Source organism: Leptinotarsa decemlineata, unplaced genomic scaffold (assembly GCF_025532065.1).
Source record: "Leptinotarsa decemlineata unplaced genomic scaffold, Ldec_3_MD MMD2_P_RNA_scaffold_2, whole genome shotgun sequence".
NCBI classification, from domain to species: Eukaryota; Metazoa; Arthropoda; class Insecta; order Coleoptera; family Chrysomelidae; genus Leptinotarsa; species Leptinotarsa decemlineata.
Window position 1 is genome coordinate 23,521,885 of NW_027412529.1, and position 17,444 is coordinate 23,539,328.

Consider the following 17,444-nt stretch of genomic DNA (forward strand, 5'->3'; position numbering starts at 1 on the left):
TCCAAACGTCTATAGTCAACTACTAATCAATTAATTTGTGAAGTCACTTTTTCTAGCGGCAATCAGTTTAACTCGCATGTGGTGAGATGGGCAAAATAAAACTGATTAAAATTTCATGACTAACCAATTTGACCAAAATTTATCGATGAGATCATTTATATTAATCAAATTAGGCAGGATCAATTTAAATTTGACCTATTTTTAAGTTTTTTCGTCAAAACAATTATTATAAATGAAAAAACAAGAAGTAAAAGTTTAGGAGACTGGTTAACTGAAAAGGCATTGTCAGAAATGCTGAAATACCTTTCAGATCCAACAGTTTGTTGGTATGTAGTACATTTACATATAACTAAAGATATCTCCAACAAAAAATGCTGCTTGACTCAATGGGATAAGAGTAAATTTTGACACAATTAGACATTTTGAGTTCATTTCAGTATATCTATCGATAACACTTTCCTCACCAGAACAAAAATACTGTCTTTCGACGCCCATTTAGCTAACCACGTTAACATCAACAGGAGATGACTAAGATGACTCTCCTAACAACTATGCTAATGTTTTTGTACATATCTAGACACATCATTACACAATTTAAAAATAAATTAAAATAATTTCTAGAAACTAATGTTATTTGCAACATGACTGATATCTAATCTTCACTTGTATTCTACCTGTGATATTTTAAAGTGCAAAACGAGGGCTGTTAGGTATGGGACCATTGTCACCGTTAATAGAACTCATTTCACAGTTTCGATTTTTAAACTTTGGAAAGTATTTAAAAATGTGTTACCATGTATCAGTTTCAACAGTTTCAAGTATTCCTCACTAATTCTGTGTTGTTTTCTATGACATGTTGAGCAACACTGGACTTCTCCGGTCTGTGAATCCGAATATGTGAAACATTTTCCTCGTAGTAATCTATTATAGCTAGTATAGTTTGACGTCATACTTTTTTATGCTTGAAGGATACTCGTCACTTTCAGCTATCTCTCTGATAACTTTCTTCTGGATATCATATCTTTCTTTGCTCAAGAGGAACGCGACCCAACGATTATGGACATACAGGATTGCTTACTTACATATATCGCCTTGTTAAACAAGCGCCAAACAGATGTGACGTAACACTGGTGACACTTTTAGTAGCTGCCATAAGACTGTGTGTTATTTTAACATTTTTTGAGGATTATTTTCGAAAAGTATCAAGTTGTTTTTGTTTATTTTGATTAAATTTTTATTTACCTATACCAATTAGGTTTCTGAAACATTGAGTTTATTATTGTGAAAGTCGTATTTTTTTGTGCTTTTAGACATTTTTTAAACTGGTGTAACGAGTAGACGCCATATAAGACTCTGTTATTTTCTTCCGTTTTAAGGTTTCTTTTTGCCAGTGTGGAACTTTTTTGTTTTTTGAACATTTTTAAATTAAATTAAAGTAATATTTGGAAATATTCACATTTTTGTAAATAATAGCAATAATTGTCTAACCATCTAATAACCTTGTAATTTTTAGTTAAAATGCCTGGTCGTATTTGTGCAGTGTAAACTTGTAAAAGCAATCAGTTGACTTTGAAGAAAGGTGGTGTTACTGATGTAATATTTCACTCTTTTCATATTGCTAAGAATATGGTTTCCATAACTTTACAAAAAGAATAGATTCGTCGCTGCAAAAGAGGGGATAAATTCACTCTCAAAAATGGATTTTCTCAAATTAGAAGGTGCGGTCTAAATGAAATTGAAATTAACGCAGACACGATTTTAGAGCAGACAATAGGATCAAATTGCAGTAGCTCATTTTCATCTAGTAGTTCTGATATTTCTATTAACATTACTTCAACTTCAAATACAAATATTCCAGAAATAACAGAGGACTCTTTGGAATATATTGCTGGTTATTTTGCTAAAAAGCATAAAAATGATCTACCTGGTTTAGGCGATTATACTTATAAAATAAAAGCAGGAAGATCATAATTATAATATACCTTCTTGGGCCAGCAACTTTCATTGGGAGGTCTTATTAAACCCACAGATAATTGGTTAGAAAAAATTAAAAAGTGAAACAGGAGTTGTAAAAACTCTTAAAAATGCAAAAAGGGAAGATTTTCCTTTAAATATTATTTTTGAATTTTGCAAACTGAGAACAATTATCAGAATGAAATATAATAACTTAAAGGCCGACGAAAATAGATGACTTAAAAGAAAAAATTTAAACAATTATGATTATAGAAAAAAAAATCGAAAATTAAATAAAGTAATACATTAGTCCTTTAAACTTATTTTTCTACATTCATGCAAAAAGTAATTATATAAAATATATTTAGTGAATAAAGTAGTTCCTTTTTGCTCTAATCTAGTATTATAATATATATATTAAATTGTAAATTTATCAATTTCATCTTTTATGGAACAAAGTTTAAGTTAAATTATTTTACCTAAATTTATCATTTTCTTGATAAAAAATAAAAAAATGTTTAAACCTATAAACAATTTATTACTTATATATTTTTTATTATCGAGCGTTCATTATCAAAGATGGAACAAAAAGTTCAAAAAAATTGTTTAGATAATACTATTATCTAAAACAAAGTTCATTGCAAAATTTTTGAGGGAGTTACAGTTTTCACGGAAATAATAAAAAACTGATGAAACCTCTTACTTTTGAAAAGGGCAAAATAGCTCGCCCTATTATCCACAAAAGAAAAATTTTTACTTAGTATTAATCCATTTATATTAAGTATTTAATCCTATATAAAAATAATTTTCTAAGGGATTTACATGAAATTTGTTTATTTTGATTTAAAAGTGCAGTACCGAATCAATCCAGAGTCACCATGTTACGTCACGAGATCACGTGACGTGTCTAACAAAATCGAAAAAAGCAATCCTGTATGTCCATAATCGTTGAACGCGACCAACCTATGTACGAGAAAATGTAGTCCGTCCATTTTTTTATGTGGGCAGTGGTCAGGGATATATCTGAAAGTGCTAGTATTTTTCCTATATACATCAAATTCCAAACCCATATCGGCGTTTTTTATCTGGAACATGCAAAAATGGAAAATTTTTATTTTCAACTTCATTGGTGAACTTTATATTTGGAGATCTTTTGATAAGACAACTTCATAAACTTCTTTTCATTACTTCTATTCATGTCGAAAATAGCAAATACATCATCCACATATAAGATTCAATCTGCTTCTATCTGCTCATGAACAGATTAGCCATAAAAGATGACAATGGGTTGCCTATTTCCGTGCCCTTATGCTACTTTTTGAAACAGCGAACTGAAAGCATTCTGTCCTATGCAAATTTGTGTGAACTGAATATACTCATATGAAAAGGCAGATTTTGTGGCAGGTAACTCCTTTCAGAACCCGGAATATATCTAAAATATATCATAAACATCTATACAGTTTGATAATAATGAAAATATCGCATATTTAGACAGAAAGGTGGCAAAAGCTAACCACGAATAAATTATTCAAAATAAATCCCAAATTAACCAAACAGAACTATACAAACTTGAGATCATCTTCAAGAGGAAGATAAAACTGCAACTTTGACAATTATTTGAAAAAGGCTCTTCGAAATCAGTTTGTTTTTGGTTCAAAAGCCCAAAACATATAAAGCCATTTGCTAGAGCAAAAGGACTAAACTATTGAAAAAGCCATAGACATTGCAGTCAGCATAGAAACTTCAGACCGGGATGCAGAACAACTACATGGGGCACATGCAGTAGGCAACAGAGACTAATTTTTCAAAAACTCATATACATTTAAGAAATAGGGTTCAAAGACAGAATCATTCTAGATGTTTAAGGTGAGGTTCATATAAACATAAGACTGATAAATGTAATGGTAAAAATATGAAATGTACCAAATGTAATCGGAAAGGCATGGTATGCAGGACTTCACAACCAGGTAAGGGACCAATAAATGAAATTTCATCTCTTTGCTATACTGTGCATGAAAACTTGAAGAAAGTTCATGTTAGCATTGGAAGTTGACAGTTCTGAATATGCTGCACCAATAGTCCCAGTGCTAAAAGCAAATGGTAAAGTTTGTATTTGTGGTGCTTTTAACTGTGCGTTAAACCCTAATTTAATAATTGATGAACACCCTCTGCCAACAGTTGAAGAACTTTTTACTTCAATGGCAGGTGAAGATAAGTTAAGTAAACTAGATTTACATCAAGCTACATTCGAAAGGAAGAACGGGAAGAAGATGAAAAATTTCGTATGTTATGCATAGCGAAAGGTTTATATAATATAGAACGCGTTCAATGTATGGAATGGCTGCCATATGGCAGCATACCATACCATATTGAACGTCATTCTAGATGTGAGCGTTTTTTTAGATGATATTGAAATTACGGGTTCAGACAATAATACACATTTCCAAAGACTTTCAGAATATAACATTAGAATTATTCATGCTGAATGTACATTCTTAGCTAAACAAATAGAGTATTATCAACAAATTTGGCAGTCATGAAATGAAAGAAAAAATGGAAACTTTCCAAAACTGAAGAGTATCCCCAAATAAAACTGAAGTGCGAGCTTTTGTGGGCTCTGTTTTTCCGTTAATCAGATGTCGCCCCCAAACGAACGACAACTCTCAGAATTTGAGAAACTTGTGCGAGCTAAGCACTAACAAGGTCTTACCTTTTAACGTCTGATTCCTAACATATTATGCAAGGTTTCTTAATAATTTAAATTATACAATCTATAATTTACTCAAATATAGCATACCCTCTATTTGGAATAAAGATTGTTGTAAATAATTTTTACCAGTAAAGAAAGAAATGATGTCTGACAAGCTGTTGTCTCATTTTGACCCCTCATTGCCATTAGTTTTAGCCACTGATTCAACCCCCCACCGATTCAGCACCTTATGTTCAGCCTGATGGAACTGAGCGTCCTATACAGTTTGTCTCTCAAACTATAACAGGCGTCCAGCAAAATAGCAAAATCACCAAAGATATGTTATTATCTTTGGTAATTTTTTTTATACTTATATGGCAGACCTTTTACGTTGACCAGCAACCTTTGGTTCCAATATATCACCTTCAGTTGGAAATACATACAGTTGAAGCATCACTAACTACATTACAAAAATTGTAAGTGAAGACTTCCGAAGATACTTCTTTGAAACCATTGCTAAATGCACTCAAACTGGGCAAAGAATTCGAAGCTCAATATAGATTCAATATTCCACAATTGGAACTCTCTTCACAAAATACTGGTATATTCCTTCAACAGATAAATAAATAATTTGTATAAATTGTATTGCAAATTAGTGTCAAGTACCAGTTCAACTGAGAAAACTATGGTTGTAGTTACACACATTTTGGAAATAATGTCTATTTTGTGAAGATTTGTAATAATTATCATCAATAACTTTATTATTACTTAGAAATAAATAAATATTTATTTATTTATTTATTCATTAAATTAAGTTTAAGAGATTTCACAATAAATTATATGAATACAACAAATAATTACTTCTGCAAAAAGTAAAACTAATTTATTAATAAAGAATAACAGCGAGAAAATAAATTTACTGAATTGAAATATTAATTAAATAAATGAATGATTAAGATATAGAAAATTCAATAATTGAGCATGTTTATGTTTATATTTATTACCATTTATAATTTATTTCTGAGCGAGCATAATGCAAACTTAAATTTTGTTTCGTTCAATGAAAAGAAGTCCAGATCGACTTTATTACTACCAATAGCAACTCTAGACAGGGGAGAATGTTTACCGTAGTTACAACGATGAAAATCTATTGCAAATGTTTCTGTATTCCTTATATTTCTAGAAGGAACATGTAAGCCAATTTGTGCTAGCAATGCAGGGCAGTTAATAAGAGAATTTAATAATTGGAATGAGAGTTTTTTAAGTTAGTTTCCACTCTACGACTACTTAGCTTCATTATATCTGCAACCCTACGAATATCATCTAATGAATGGTTCCTCAAGGGCATTTTTAACTTGAACGACAAAAATTTAAGAAATTTGTTTTGTACCCGTTCAATGTTAAATGCAGGACTGTCATAGGTGGGTGACCAAATGGAACTGCAATAATCTAAGACTGATCTTACCAGCATTTTTATACAATCAATATTAGAGAAGTCCTTGGAAGTACGACAAATGAAGCCTAGCATTTTTGTTGCTTTGTTTATAATATAATTATAATGTAATCCATCACTACTCCTAAATCAGTTACAAATTCGACACGTGTTAAAAGTTCTCCCGATATGTAGTAATCGTAGTTCACAGGTGTACTCGATAGTACGTCATACATTTACATGTATTCACGTTGAGATTCATATGATTTTGTGAACACCATTCACTAAATCTGTTTGTAATATTAAGCAATCATCTGGTGTTTGAATTGTCTTAAACATTTTTAAATCATCTGCAAAAAGTAAGATGTCAGTATATTTTAAGTTAACTCTGATATCATTAATAAAATTGTTGAAAAGAAACAGCCCTAGATGGCTTTCTTGTGGACCACCTGATAAAACATTAATTTCGTGAGATATGAATTCCTTGACTTTTACATATTGAGATCTGTTACTAACACAGCTTATCAGCCATTCCAATAGTTTTCCACAAAATCCAATTGCTTTCAATTTCTCACATAAAATTGAATGGTTCACTGTGTCAAATGCTTTGGAAAAGTCAGTATAGATGACATCTACTTGATGTTTCTCCTCCAAAGCATTCAACACATACTGTGAAAATAACAGTAGGTTGGAAGTTGTTGATCTGCCTCTGGTAAAGCCATGTTGTTCATCTATAAGAACTTGATTAACTGAATCATACTGTGGACTCAAGCACTTTGGGTATAGCACTGATAATACTTATTGGGCGATAATTCTGTATATCAGCTTCATCACCAGATTTATGAATAGGTGTTATGAAGCTTGATTTCCAGTATAGAGGAAATATACCAAATTTCAGATAAGAGAAAAGCGCTAATAATGGTTTTGCAAGTGTAAATCGGCAGTTTCTCAATAAAATATTTGGTATTCCATCCGGACCAGGACCTTTATTAATATCTAATTCCCCTAGCTTGGTTAGAATCGTTCCCAGACTGATAGTGCAGTTACTTATGTGGAGGGTATTATCGTAACTAATTTCTGGTATATTAGTCAGCTCATTAGGTTTATAAATAGATTGAAATTCTATAGCAAAATTATTTACAATATCATTACCATTTTCAAAATACTGATCACCCAAATACATATATTCGGGCACACCAGGATTTTTCTTTTATTATTAATAAAATTCCAAAACTGTTTAAGGTTTCATGTTGTTTTCATATTGTATTCAGTGATTCGTACAAAATGATCATAATTGTGTTTACTTAGTTCATTGCATTGTCTTCTAAGGTTGGAAAATATCAAATAATCATTCCAATTTTGACTTTTTTTAAACCGCTTATGTGCTATTTGCTTTTCTTTTGTTAAGTATATTAAGTCACTCAAAAACCAATGAGGAAACGTTGATTTTGTAATTCGCACAACGGGAATAAAATTGTGCATACCATAAAACAGTACCTTGTAAAAATTATCAACTGCCTTATCTATGTCAGTTATATTACCCCATAGTTCGTTCCAGTTTATTCCGGCCAAGTAATAATTTAGACCTATATAGTTGCCTTTTTTTAAATTGTATCTCAAACTATTGAAAGTTAATTCTGCATGGACATTTTCAAAATTGACAACTATATATTTACAGCTGGGTGGTATGCATGATTAATAGTACATCATTTGACAATTCCACGGTGACACTTTCATTTACATTTGAAAAAATTAAATCCAAAATACAGCCATAGCAGTTTTTAATTGTGTTCATTTGAGAGAAATTATGAAAAGCAAAGTGTGTCTGCTATGGTTTGTGCCATATTACTTATAGTGTTATATTTGTGGAAGTGATACACACCCCCAACTCATCATTATATGTTAGAATTATTTTATGATCCGGAAAACGATTTCTAATGTCATCAATAGCTAAGCAATGATCTTCATAAGCTGTCAAATCATCTCCAGGTGGAAAGTAGACACTACCAATTATTAATTTGTCTTTATCATAACAAATTTCCACAGAAACTTGTTCGATATTATTCTGTGTGACTAAAATAGGCTTACAAGAAAATAGCTTTTTGATACCAATCAACACTCCTCCGCCTCTAGACTTACTACTGGTTATATGTGATCTGTCCTTCCTGAACATATTAAAATTTGACAAACCAAGCTCACTATCTTTCAGATCCTCGTGTAACCAACTTTCAGTAAAAATAATATCAAAATCACAGGGGTTGCTACATTACAAATTAAAGTTTTGATTTTAGTTCGAATACCGCGTACATTCTGATAGATGTTCAATTTCCCTTTAGGTGATGTGTTAGGTACCCTTATTTGTACGTTTTTTCTTTGCATTTCACTGACAATCCTTGGTATTCCACGTAGATATTTAATTGTTAGGTTGTTCTCTCCTTCTGCTGTTCTCTCACTCAGTTCCTTACGTAATTCCCGAATCTGATTCCGTTGAAGAGGCGTTTGATCCGAGCTTAATTTTACTTCCGCATAATTGATTTTGTTCTTATTTCTTAAAATATCTATTACGTGTTCTTTGGACTCTAATAACAATTTAATCGGTCTGGGGTTATTTTTTGTTCTTCCAACACGAATAACTTTTTTAATGGGTATATTTGAGCAAACACTGGATAAAACTTCTTTAATCTTCGTGGTGTCATGATTTATTCTTTCCTGTATAACAGTGGATTCGGACTCTGGCAAATTATAAAGCATGAGATTGTTGGCCCTTTGTTTTCGTTCCTCTGCTTCATTTACTAAATCAAAGTTTAATATGTTTTTGTTATTGGAGTTTTTCCAGGCTTTCTTGAAGTTTTCTGAAATTTTGTTGATGTATTTACATTAACTGATCAAAAAAGGTTCATTTACCAACCTCCTTTTATTGTATAGCTATTCACAAAGCTTAATTTTTGTTAAGAAATACCATCAATTTATTTATTTATTTATTTATTCAACAGGTAGTCCCAATTACAATTTGTTATAAAAAAAAAAGAATTTGTAAAATCACAATTAAATTAAATATAATAAATACAATAAATACATAATACAATATAAAACGCAATACAATAATATAGTGATAAAATCACAGTACAATTTTGTCATGGAGAAAAAAGAAAAAAAAGTTTGTAAAATCTTAAACTGAACTGAAGATAATAAATACATAGCACAATAATAATAATATGATATAGAGTATAAAAAGAAAAATCCAAGTCCTTTATCACTGATTTCCTATTAATTGGTATATTATTGATACTGTAGTCATGTAGAACAGAGTGAATAATTCTAGAAAATGTTTGGCAGAAACATTTGGATATATTTAAATTCATCTGATTCGTAACACACCAGACATAAAATCGTGACGAATCTTCTTGTGACAATTTTTTTTGAATTTGAATATTTTTACGTCATCAGCGAAAATCAGTACCTCACTATGTTTTATAATTGTAGCTAGGTCATTAATAAATGAGTTAAATAGCAAAGGTCCACAGCGGGAACCCTGAGGAACACCCGAAGGAACAGGAATTGTGGATGATACACAACCTCCTATTTTTACTATATGGCTTCTACCAGATAAGAAACTCTAGATCCATTGCAAGATTGGTCCATAAAAACCTAACGAAGACAGTTTGGCGATAAGCAAATCTTGGTTGACCCTGTCAAATGCTTTAGAAAAATCTGTATAGATAGAGTCGACCTGTAATCTTTTCTCCAAAGCACCTAATATGTAATTTTCATGAACAAGTAGGTCTGTCACAGTAGATTTGTTACCAACAAATCCATGTTGCTGTGGAGATATTAGACTTTTGCATTGCCAAGTCGTATGCCTGTTTACTAAAAAGTCAAAAAGTTTGGGTATTTCTGATTGGGTGCAAACAGTTCTGCAATTATTAATATTATCTTTTGCCCCTGATTTATGTATAGGTTAAAGAAAGCTTTGTTTCCAAAAATCTGGGAAAATACGAGAGCTAAGAGAATAAATGAAAAAGTTGAGTAAGAGGAGTTGCTAAAGTATAAATACAATTCTTCAAGAAAATTGATGCATTTGTGGTTGAATAAGTACATTCAAGTACCATACAATACTTTTTTGGGTTTTTTATTCTCCATACTTCCACAATATAGGCAGATGAATACAAAGAAACAAAAAATAATTATACTTTCACAGAAACGGATGTGAACTGTGGCCAACTTCGCATTACATTTCAGCAGAAAAATGTTTACTGACAAGATGTATTTCTTATGACTTTAAACATATATGTATGTATCGTATATCTAATGACGTCACACTCCCTTTTGCCGATCCTATTCGATTCCTCTAGGAATGGAAAAGTTAATCGATATTGCAATTCAAAAATATTTAGAAAATGGATCTACAGATTTTGGAATATTTCTGTGGAATACTGCCTTTTAAATTTGCTAGTTAAGAATATTGAATAAAGTATTTACTTTAATTTTCATTTGAAATTCAAACTCTTTACGAATTGTAAGTCAATTTGGTGAACTTATAAGATGATATTCAAGTTGAGCAACTAAATATATTGCAGGCACTCTTCTATTAGGTAATTATTGATCATTCAACTTTTCAAGTTATTCATAATTTATCTTTTATAAAATCAGTTTGACTATTTGGTGCATGTTAGAGGTGATCAATAATAAAAAATATTGAAAGAATAAATGAACAATCAACCAAAATATGGACAAATGATTGGTTGAAAAATTCTTGAACTCTATTTCAGTGAGGGTACAAAACCTGACTTCCATTTTTGCCATTTGCTCATTCGTTCAATAATTATCAGTCCATAATTTGATAAACTATTTTAAATTTACAAGAATAATTGAAGCACATTTATTACAAACTACATAAAAATAGTGGGCTGTTTACTTCGAATCTCATATCAATAGAAACTAAGCGAGTACACATTTTCATTCTTTCTTGAAAGATTGTCCTTATACTTTATTTTCATTCAAATATTATATACGAGAGCTTTATCATTCCATAGGTGAAATTATTTTGTCTAACTGAATGCTACTCTTCTTTTCAGTATTCAGCAATCGAACGTAAGAACCAGGTTGCGGAAAAATCGAAATATACGCCCTTGAAGCACTTGCAGGAAGACTCAAATTCAAATATCAACTCTTCGAAGTTCTATGATTTACAAAGGCTCTTCGAGAATTCCAAAAAATCCAAATCTTCCAATTATCACCAATGCAATCCCCATTTTGATCAAAATGGATATGAATTGTGTAGTTCATGCGAAGATGTCAATTCATGTGAATCCAGTTGGGATAATTCACTAGATGCAACCCAGATGACATCATTGAATTATTCAGATATTCCTATCATGGGCAATAACCGAAGAAAATCACTTATTTCGGGTCCTAATGGGTAATTTCTAAACAGAATGAGACGAAATCTTTCAACATTAATTACTCCTGATCAAACATTTATTTTTGTTTCATTTTACTGACTCATTTAACATTTCTCCAAAGGAAATATTACAGCTTTACAAAAGTTGATAAATAGAATGGAACTGACATTTTTTTTTCAATTTTCTGAAACCAAGACAAAGTTGTGATAAGCAATGAGATATTTTACTTTTGGTTTTGTAAATAATTATTGCTCAATAACAACAATATATTCATAAACAGAAGTTCATATCAACTTAGTTCTAGGATTTGTTAAAATTTCATTGTTTTACTGTAAAAAAACTGAGTTGGTATGAACTAAATATAATTGTCTATAGTTGAAAGTCTGGTACCTGAAATTTACTTAGGTGTAGTTAGTTTTAAGAGAGCATTCAAGTTATTTTTATCATGTAGAGATAATTGGAATAATAGACTGATTTCATTTCGCATATATTTCTTGATATGTATTTTTAGTAGGTTGTTAATTGGTACTACAAACAACCTCATACCATTTAACAATCTGCAAAATTCGCCACATTTCATTAGATTTTCATTTTGTAGCAAGATACATTTTTTTCTGAAACTCTTCATATTGATGTTTCCGAGATGTTACCACCAACTTTGGCAGTTGAGCACAGCTTTCTAGTGGACATGACTTGTTTTCAATTGTTGATCTGATTAGAAGAGTGAAATGAAATTTTCAGGAGTAAGTGCAAATTTTTCGGGAAAAATTCAATTGCTGATATTCATAATCTTAATAAAAGTTGACAAGTCATTTTTTAATCTCAACATTTTCTAAGACTGAGAATATTTTTGAATAGTTTGTTTTATGAACTGACTAGGTCTATAGTTTGGCCTGTTTTCATGATCGAATTCATTAATATTTGGGTAATTGTGAATATATCACAATTTGTTTTCAAAATAGACTCAATTACCAGTAGAATCAGTCAAGTGAGGTGAAATAGTAAATTCAAATTTAGATATTTATGAGAATTTTTCATATATCATTTTCATATAATTCATTTTTTCAGTCCAGTTTACTGTTTTTCTCATATCTCAATTAAGGCATATAGACTGAATAATTTGTGCTTGCTGAATTAAAGTGCATATATTTGAACGAGAATTGGAAACAACAATAAACTACTTCTGTCCTCACAAAGGATGTGCAAGTAAAAATCTACAAATGGTTTATGCTATATTCTGATGACTCTATATATGGTTAACGTTTGTATAATATGTATGAATGTGTGGTGAATGGCAGTACATTATAATATGAAAATTACATGTATAGTTGTTAATTATGATGTTACATGTTACATAAGTAATCGGAAAAACAAACAGTGTTGTATATTCTATAATACACGTTACCACGTATATTGTTCAATTAAAATATTGACCCAAAGAATAATTCGTTATTTAAAGAAAAATGCAGAATGTACAAAAATTTTATAAAATGTTATTTGTCAGATTGATGTGGTATGTGCCTTTCATAGTGTATAAAACAACGATTATTTATTTCTGAAATCTAGAGTAGTTACCGTTTATTCTGTTCATTCATTTATGTATTTTTTCTTTTATATTTGAACTTTAATGCTCAAATAATATTAATGATCTGAAAATTGAATATGAATCTCATTACGTTCATGTCAGCATAATACTTTTGTGATTGAATTTCAACTTTTGTTTCAATTTATTTAAAAAATAACGTTGAATATTTAACATCTTCATTCGAAGATTTTCAAATACCTCAAAATAACATTCCTCTATAACTTCGAGTATTAAATGGCCGCTTATTGAACAGTTACCTTTTTAATTCTGTCTTTTACCAACATTCCAATTCATGTGTACAAAATAAAAACATTCAAAGCAATAGTTTCTCAAGTCATAATTTACATACTGTTGAATCTTTTTTTATTTTGTAAGTTATTCTAATATAGATGTAGACTAAGAATTTATTTTATAATGGTGTTCAATGAATATCTCATTACCATGTTTTTAATTGAAAATAATGCTTGCGAAATGATCGAAAATCAATTTCATAAATTTGAAATGGAGGAGTATATTTTTTGTAGAAATTACAACTTAGGGTAATTTCAGTCCTGGGAGGTTTGAACATATAAACCATTTTCCGTGATTTTGGTTGAAATTATTCAATTTCTACTTGAAACTTATTTTCATTTCAATGAAACAGTGTTTTTTTTTTATTTCTCTGGAGTATAAAAGATATGTTATAATTTTGAGCATATACAATGAAACTAACAAGTGTCTTAATTTCATTAGAAATATATTCTTTCCAAATTGTATTAATCATAATTAAGTCAGATTCTTTTCAATAAGTAGTTCTATTTTTTCTAAATTATTGATAAGGTATATTAATTTTATAATTACTGCCCACTATAGAATTCTTCGAAACTTAGTTTTTTCACTTGTTCAAATACTTAAAACTGTTTTGTCAGTTGTTTCATCTACCTCATTATCGTAATTTTTTTATTTAAGTATCGTCCTAATATTATTAATGTTATCGTTGATTTATGTTATGTCTCAGGGCATCTTGATTAGATGGATTGTAGCTAATTTTTCTTTTGCACAATATTACTTTTTCAACTCTGTGAAGTTTGGTATCCATCCGATTACTGATATTTGATTTGTTTGACCCATAAGTCTGATTTGTGAGGCTGCTAGTTGATATTTTGCGAGCCAACGGACTTTCATGTTATTGTTAATATGAAAACACCTAAATTCTCTTTGCAACCCTCTATAATTAGTTACTATTGACTCCATCTTTCACTGTTCCATTTTTTAATTCACTCTCATGAAATAATTTTTTGAAATAGTTGGCTAATAGGTTGATATTTTACCCAATGACATTTTATACAGTTCGATGCTACGAACATAAATAATCTGATGTAATTCAACACAGACAAATGCTATAATACATAATTTTTGCAAAACAAGTACCATATTAACCAATTACACTAAAATTCAAGATGCCTGAATGTATATATTATTGAAGGTTATCCCTCTTATCTACTAATTTTTTATTACAATCATAGTAGTAACTTCAGATTTTATTTTCTAATTGTTATTACTGAAGTTGAAATGAGTAATTTTATTATTAACCTGAAATGGTGAGAAAAGATAATTTGACAGCTCTGAATACTAGATTTTTCATGTTGATTTCAGGTGCTATGGTTTCCGAAATTTTATGAACTTTTTGCACAAAAATGGATAACTGGTTCTAGAAGGTTGCCTTTATTTATTGGTTATATTTATTTTTTAGCTTTTCTAATTTACAATCTGTTTGGCAAACATTATACAAAGATCTTTAATAACTTGGCTGTGAGATTGAGAAATTATTTAATGCAACATATCTTACTTTTTCCTGTTTTTCAAGGAATCATGCAATTTTATAATCATAATATAAATGAATTTTTATCATTGACTTTATTGATTCACTGCATCTCTTACTCAAACTTATTTTAAATAATTTTGCTGATTATTTGATTACTGCTTATATAGCCCCTATTTTTATAAAAATTATTTATCTTGCCTTTTCAGTTATTTGACTAAAGTATTTCACCCAGGGAATTAAGAGATCAATTGGGGCATTTGCTAAGAGAATATCTAGAATATATTCTATACATCTTACTTCATTTAAGTATTTATGAGTTGTTGAAGTAAGTGTTGATAAGCATAAAGCTGGCAAAATGTTGGTCTCTCTTGGAACTATTGTTATTATTTTTCATTCCTAGGTTTACATACTTATCAATAGAAAGTTTATTTTAATTACAAGTACTTTTCTGCGATAAAATTTAGATATATCTAAGCAATACTCTGAAGTATCTTATTTCTCTTCTCACTGCCAAAACCTAAATATAGTTTTGAACTTGTAGATCTGTTATGAATAAATATTTGAATAAATTGTGTAAATGTGTTAATATATTTTTGTACGCTTGAATGATTGGGTAATAAAACGTATTTTAAAAAATAAATATTGATTAAAGCGAAAAAGTGTTTCAATTGATGGTGTATTGAGAGAAAACTATATAAAATGGCTCTATGTTGCAAGTCATCAAATTGTTCTCATCAAATATTGCTCTTGTAACCTTGTAGGAAGGCTGATTTTTTGCATGTCGCGCCTCCCAGAAAAGGAACTTAACGATATGAATCATTTCAACATAAAATAATTCCAACCCCTACCCTTAGTGCATTAAATAAATTCACATTTCTCATATAATTGAAAATAAACTTTGCAGGTTGGGTCTTTCAGAGGAAAAACTCGATCATATTAATCGTTTTCAACTAAAAAAACTCCAACCCCCGCCCTCTGGAAAAAATCGAATTTCTCATAAAATTAATAGACATTGAAAATAAACCTTGCAGGTCGGCAAAAATTCTTGCAGGCTGAGCTTCCTAGAACAGAATCTCGACTTGATAAATCATTTCTAACAAAAAACCCAAACCCCCACCCTTCGAGTATGACAAAATTTCACAATTCTCACAAAATTGAAATTAAATCTTGCAGGTTGGGCTTCCCAGATGAGAATCTTTATCAGAATAATCATTTCTGACAAAAAATTCCTAACCCCCCACCCTCCGAGTTTGATAAAATTTCACATTTCTCACAAAATTGAAAATAAACCTTTCATGTCGATGGAAATTCTTGCAGGTTGGACTTCCCAGATAAGAATCTTGACCTTATTCATTTCCGACATTGTTTAACGGATAAGATTGGCAATAAACTTTTCAGGTTGGGTCTCCCAAATAAAAATCTCAATCAGATTATTCATTTTCGCCAAAAAAATTTAACCCTCACCCTTCGGGAATGAAAAAATTTCATATTTCTTACAAAATTGAAAATAAACCTTGCAAGTTAGCAAAAATTCTTGCAGATGATTCTTCCCAGATGAGAATCTAGACCAGAGTAATCATTTCTGACAAAAAATTCTATGTATGTCAAAATTTCACATTTCTCGTGCAGGTTTGGCTTCCCAGATAAGAATCTCGACCATATTATTCATTTCCGACTTTTTTTAACCGACGGTTTAAAAAAATCAAATTTCTGATTAGCTTGACAATAAGCTTTTCAGGTTGGGTCTTCCAGATACAAATTTTGACCAAATTATTCATTTTCGACAAAAAAAAGAAAACCCCCAACCTTCGGGTGTGAAAAAAGTTCAGATTCCTAACAGAATTGAAAATAAACCTTGTACGTCGGGCCTCAGAGATAGAAATTTCGACTAGAGTAATTATTTTCGACAAAAAAATACTCAACCCCCACCCTTTGTGTATAATTTTTTTTTCTTTTTTCTTTGGACAATAATTCACAATATTTAGTTTATCACAGTTTTTGAACACTAGCGAAATATAACTGTTCTCTCCTTTGTCTGGAAAAATTCCACTTGCTATTGATTGATTAGAGATGATCTATAATGACTTATTTAGAGTATAAACACATTTTTTCAGTAGATACGCTGGAATTCCCGCTGAACTACAAGGTAATCAATCTTAAATTTAAAGGAGTGTATCCTGTTCCTCTAATAGCTCAGTAAAAACCTTCTTCAGGGTCAATTTCATTCGGGAAATATTTATTGAACCATTAGTGAAAGCAAAGTTGTTACATTTTATAATTTTGCTCAAATAAACATTTGAAATGTGGGTTGTAAAAAGGTTTATAATATCAGAGCCAATAATCACTATTAATATTTTCAAGATACGTGCTGTTAGGTATGCAATATTCTTTTCGCATAGTATTAATATGATTTTAATATATTTTGGGCCTTTGTGAATTGAGTTATTGAGTATCAAAAGTCGTTTTAATAACACTGTTTGGTCAGAAGTTTGCATTGAGATCTCATCTCAAGCTAGAAAACAAATAATTATTGTATCTAAAGAAGGATTTGTACTTTGCATGACTTGTTTATGGTCAGT

General features: G+C 30.3%; 1 protein-coding gene across 3 annotated transcripts in view; it reads left to right on the top strand.

The window, feature by feature from the left end:
• Positions 1-15,447, top strand: part of LOC111505699 (protogenin) — a 126,280-nt gene extending 110,833 nt beyond the window's left edge. For all 3 annotated transcript variants that reach the window (XM_074185918.1, XM_074185924.1, XM_074185913.1), the window contains one exon: positions 11,150-15,447. In XM_074185918.1, the coding sequence (XP_074042019.1) occupies positions 11,150-11,497 (348 nt within the window). In that variant the 3' untranslated portion in view covers positions 11,498-15,447. The remainder of the gene's footprint in view (positions 1-11,149) is intronic.
• Positions 15,448-17,444: the final 1,997 nt, after the last annotated feature.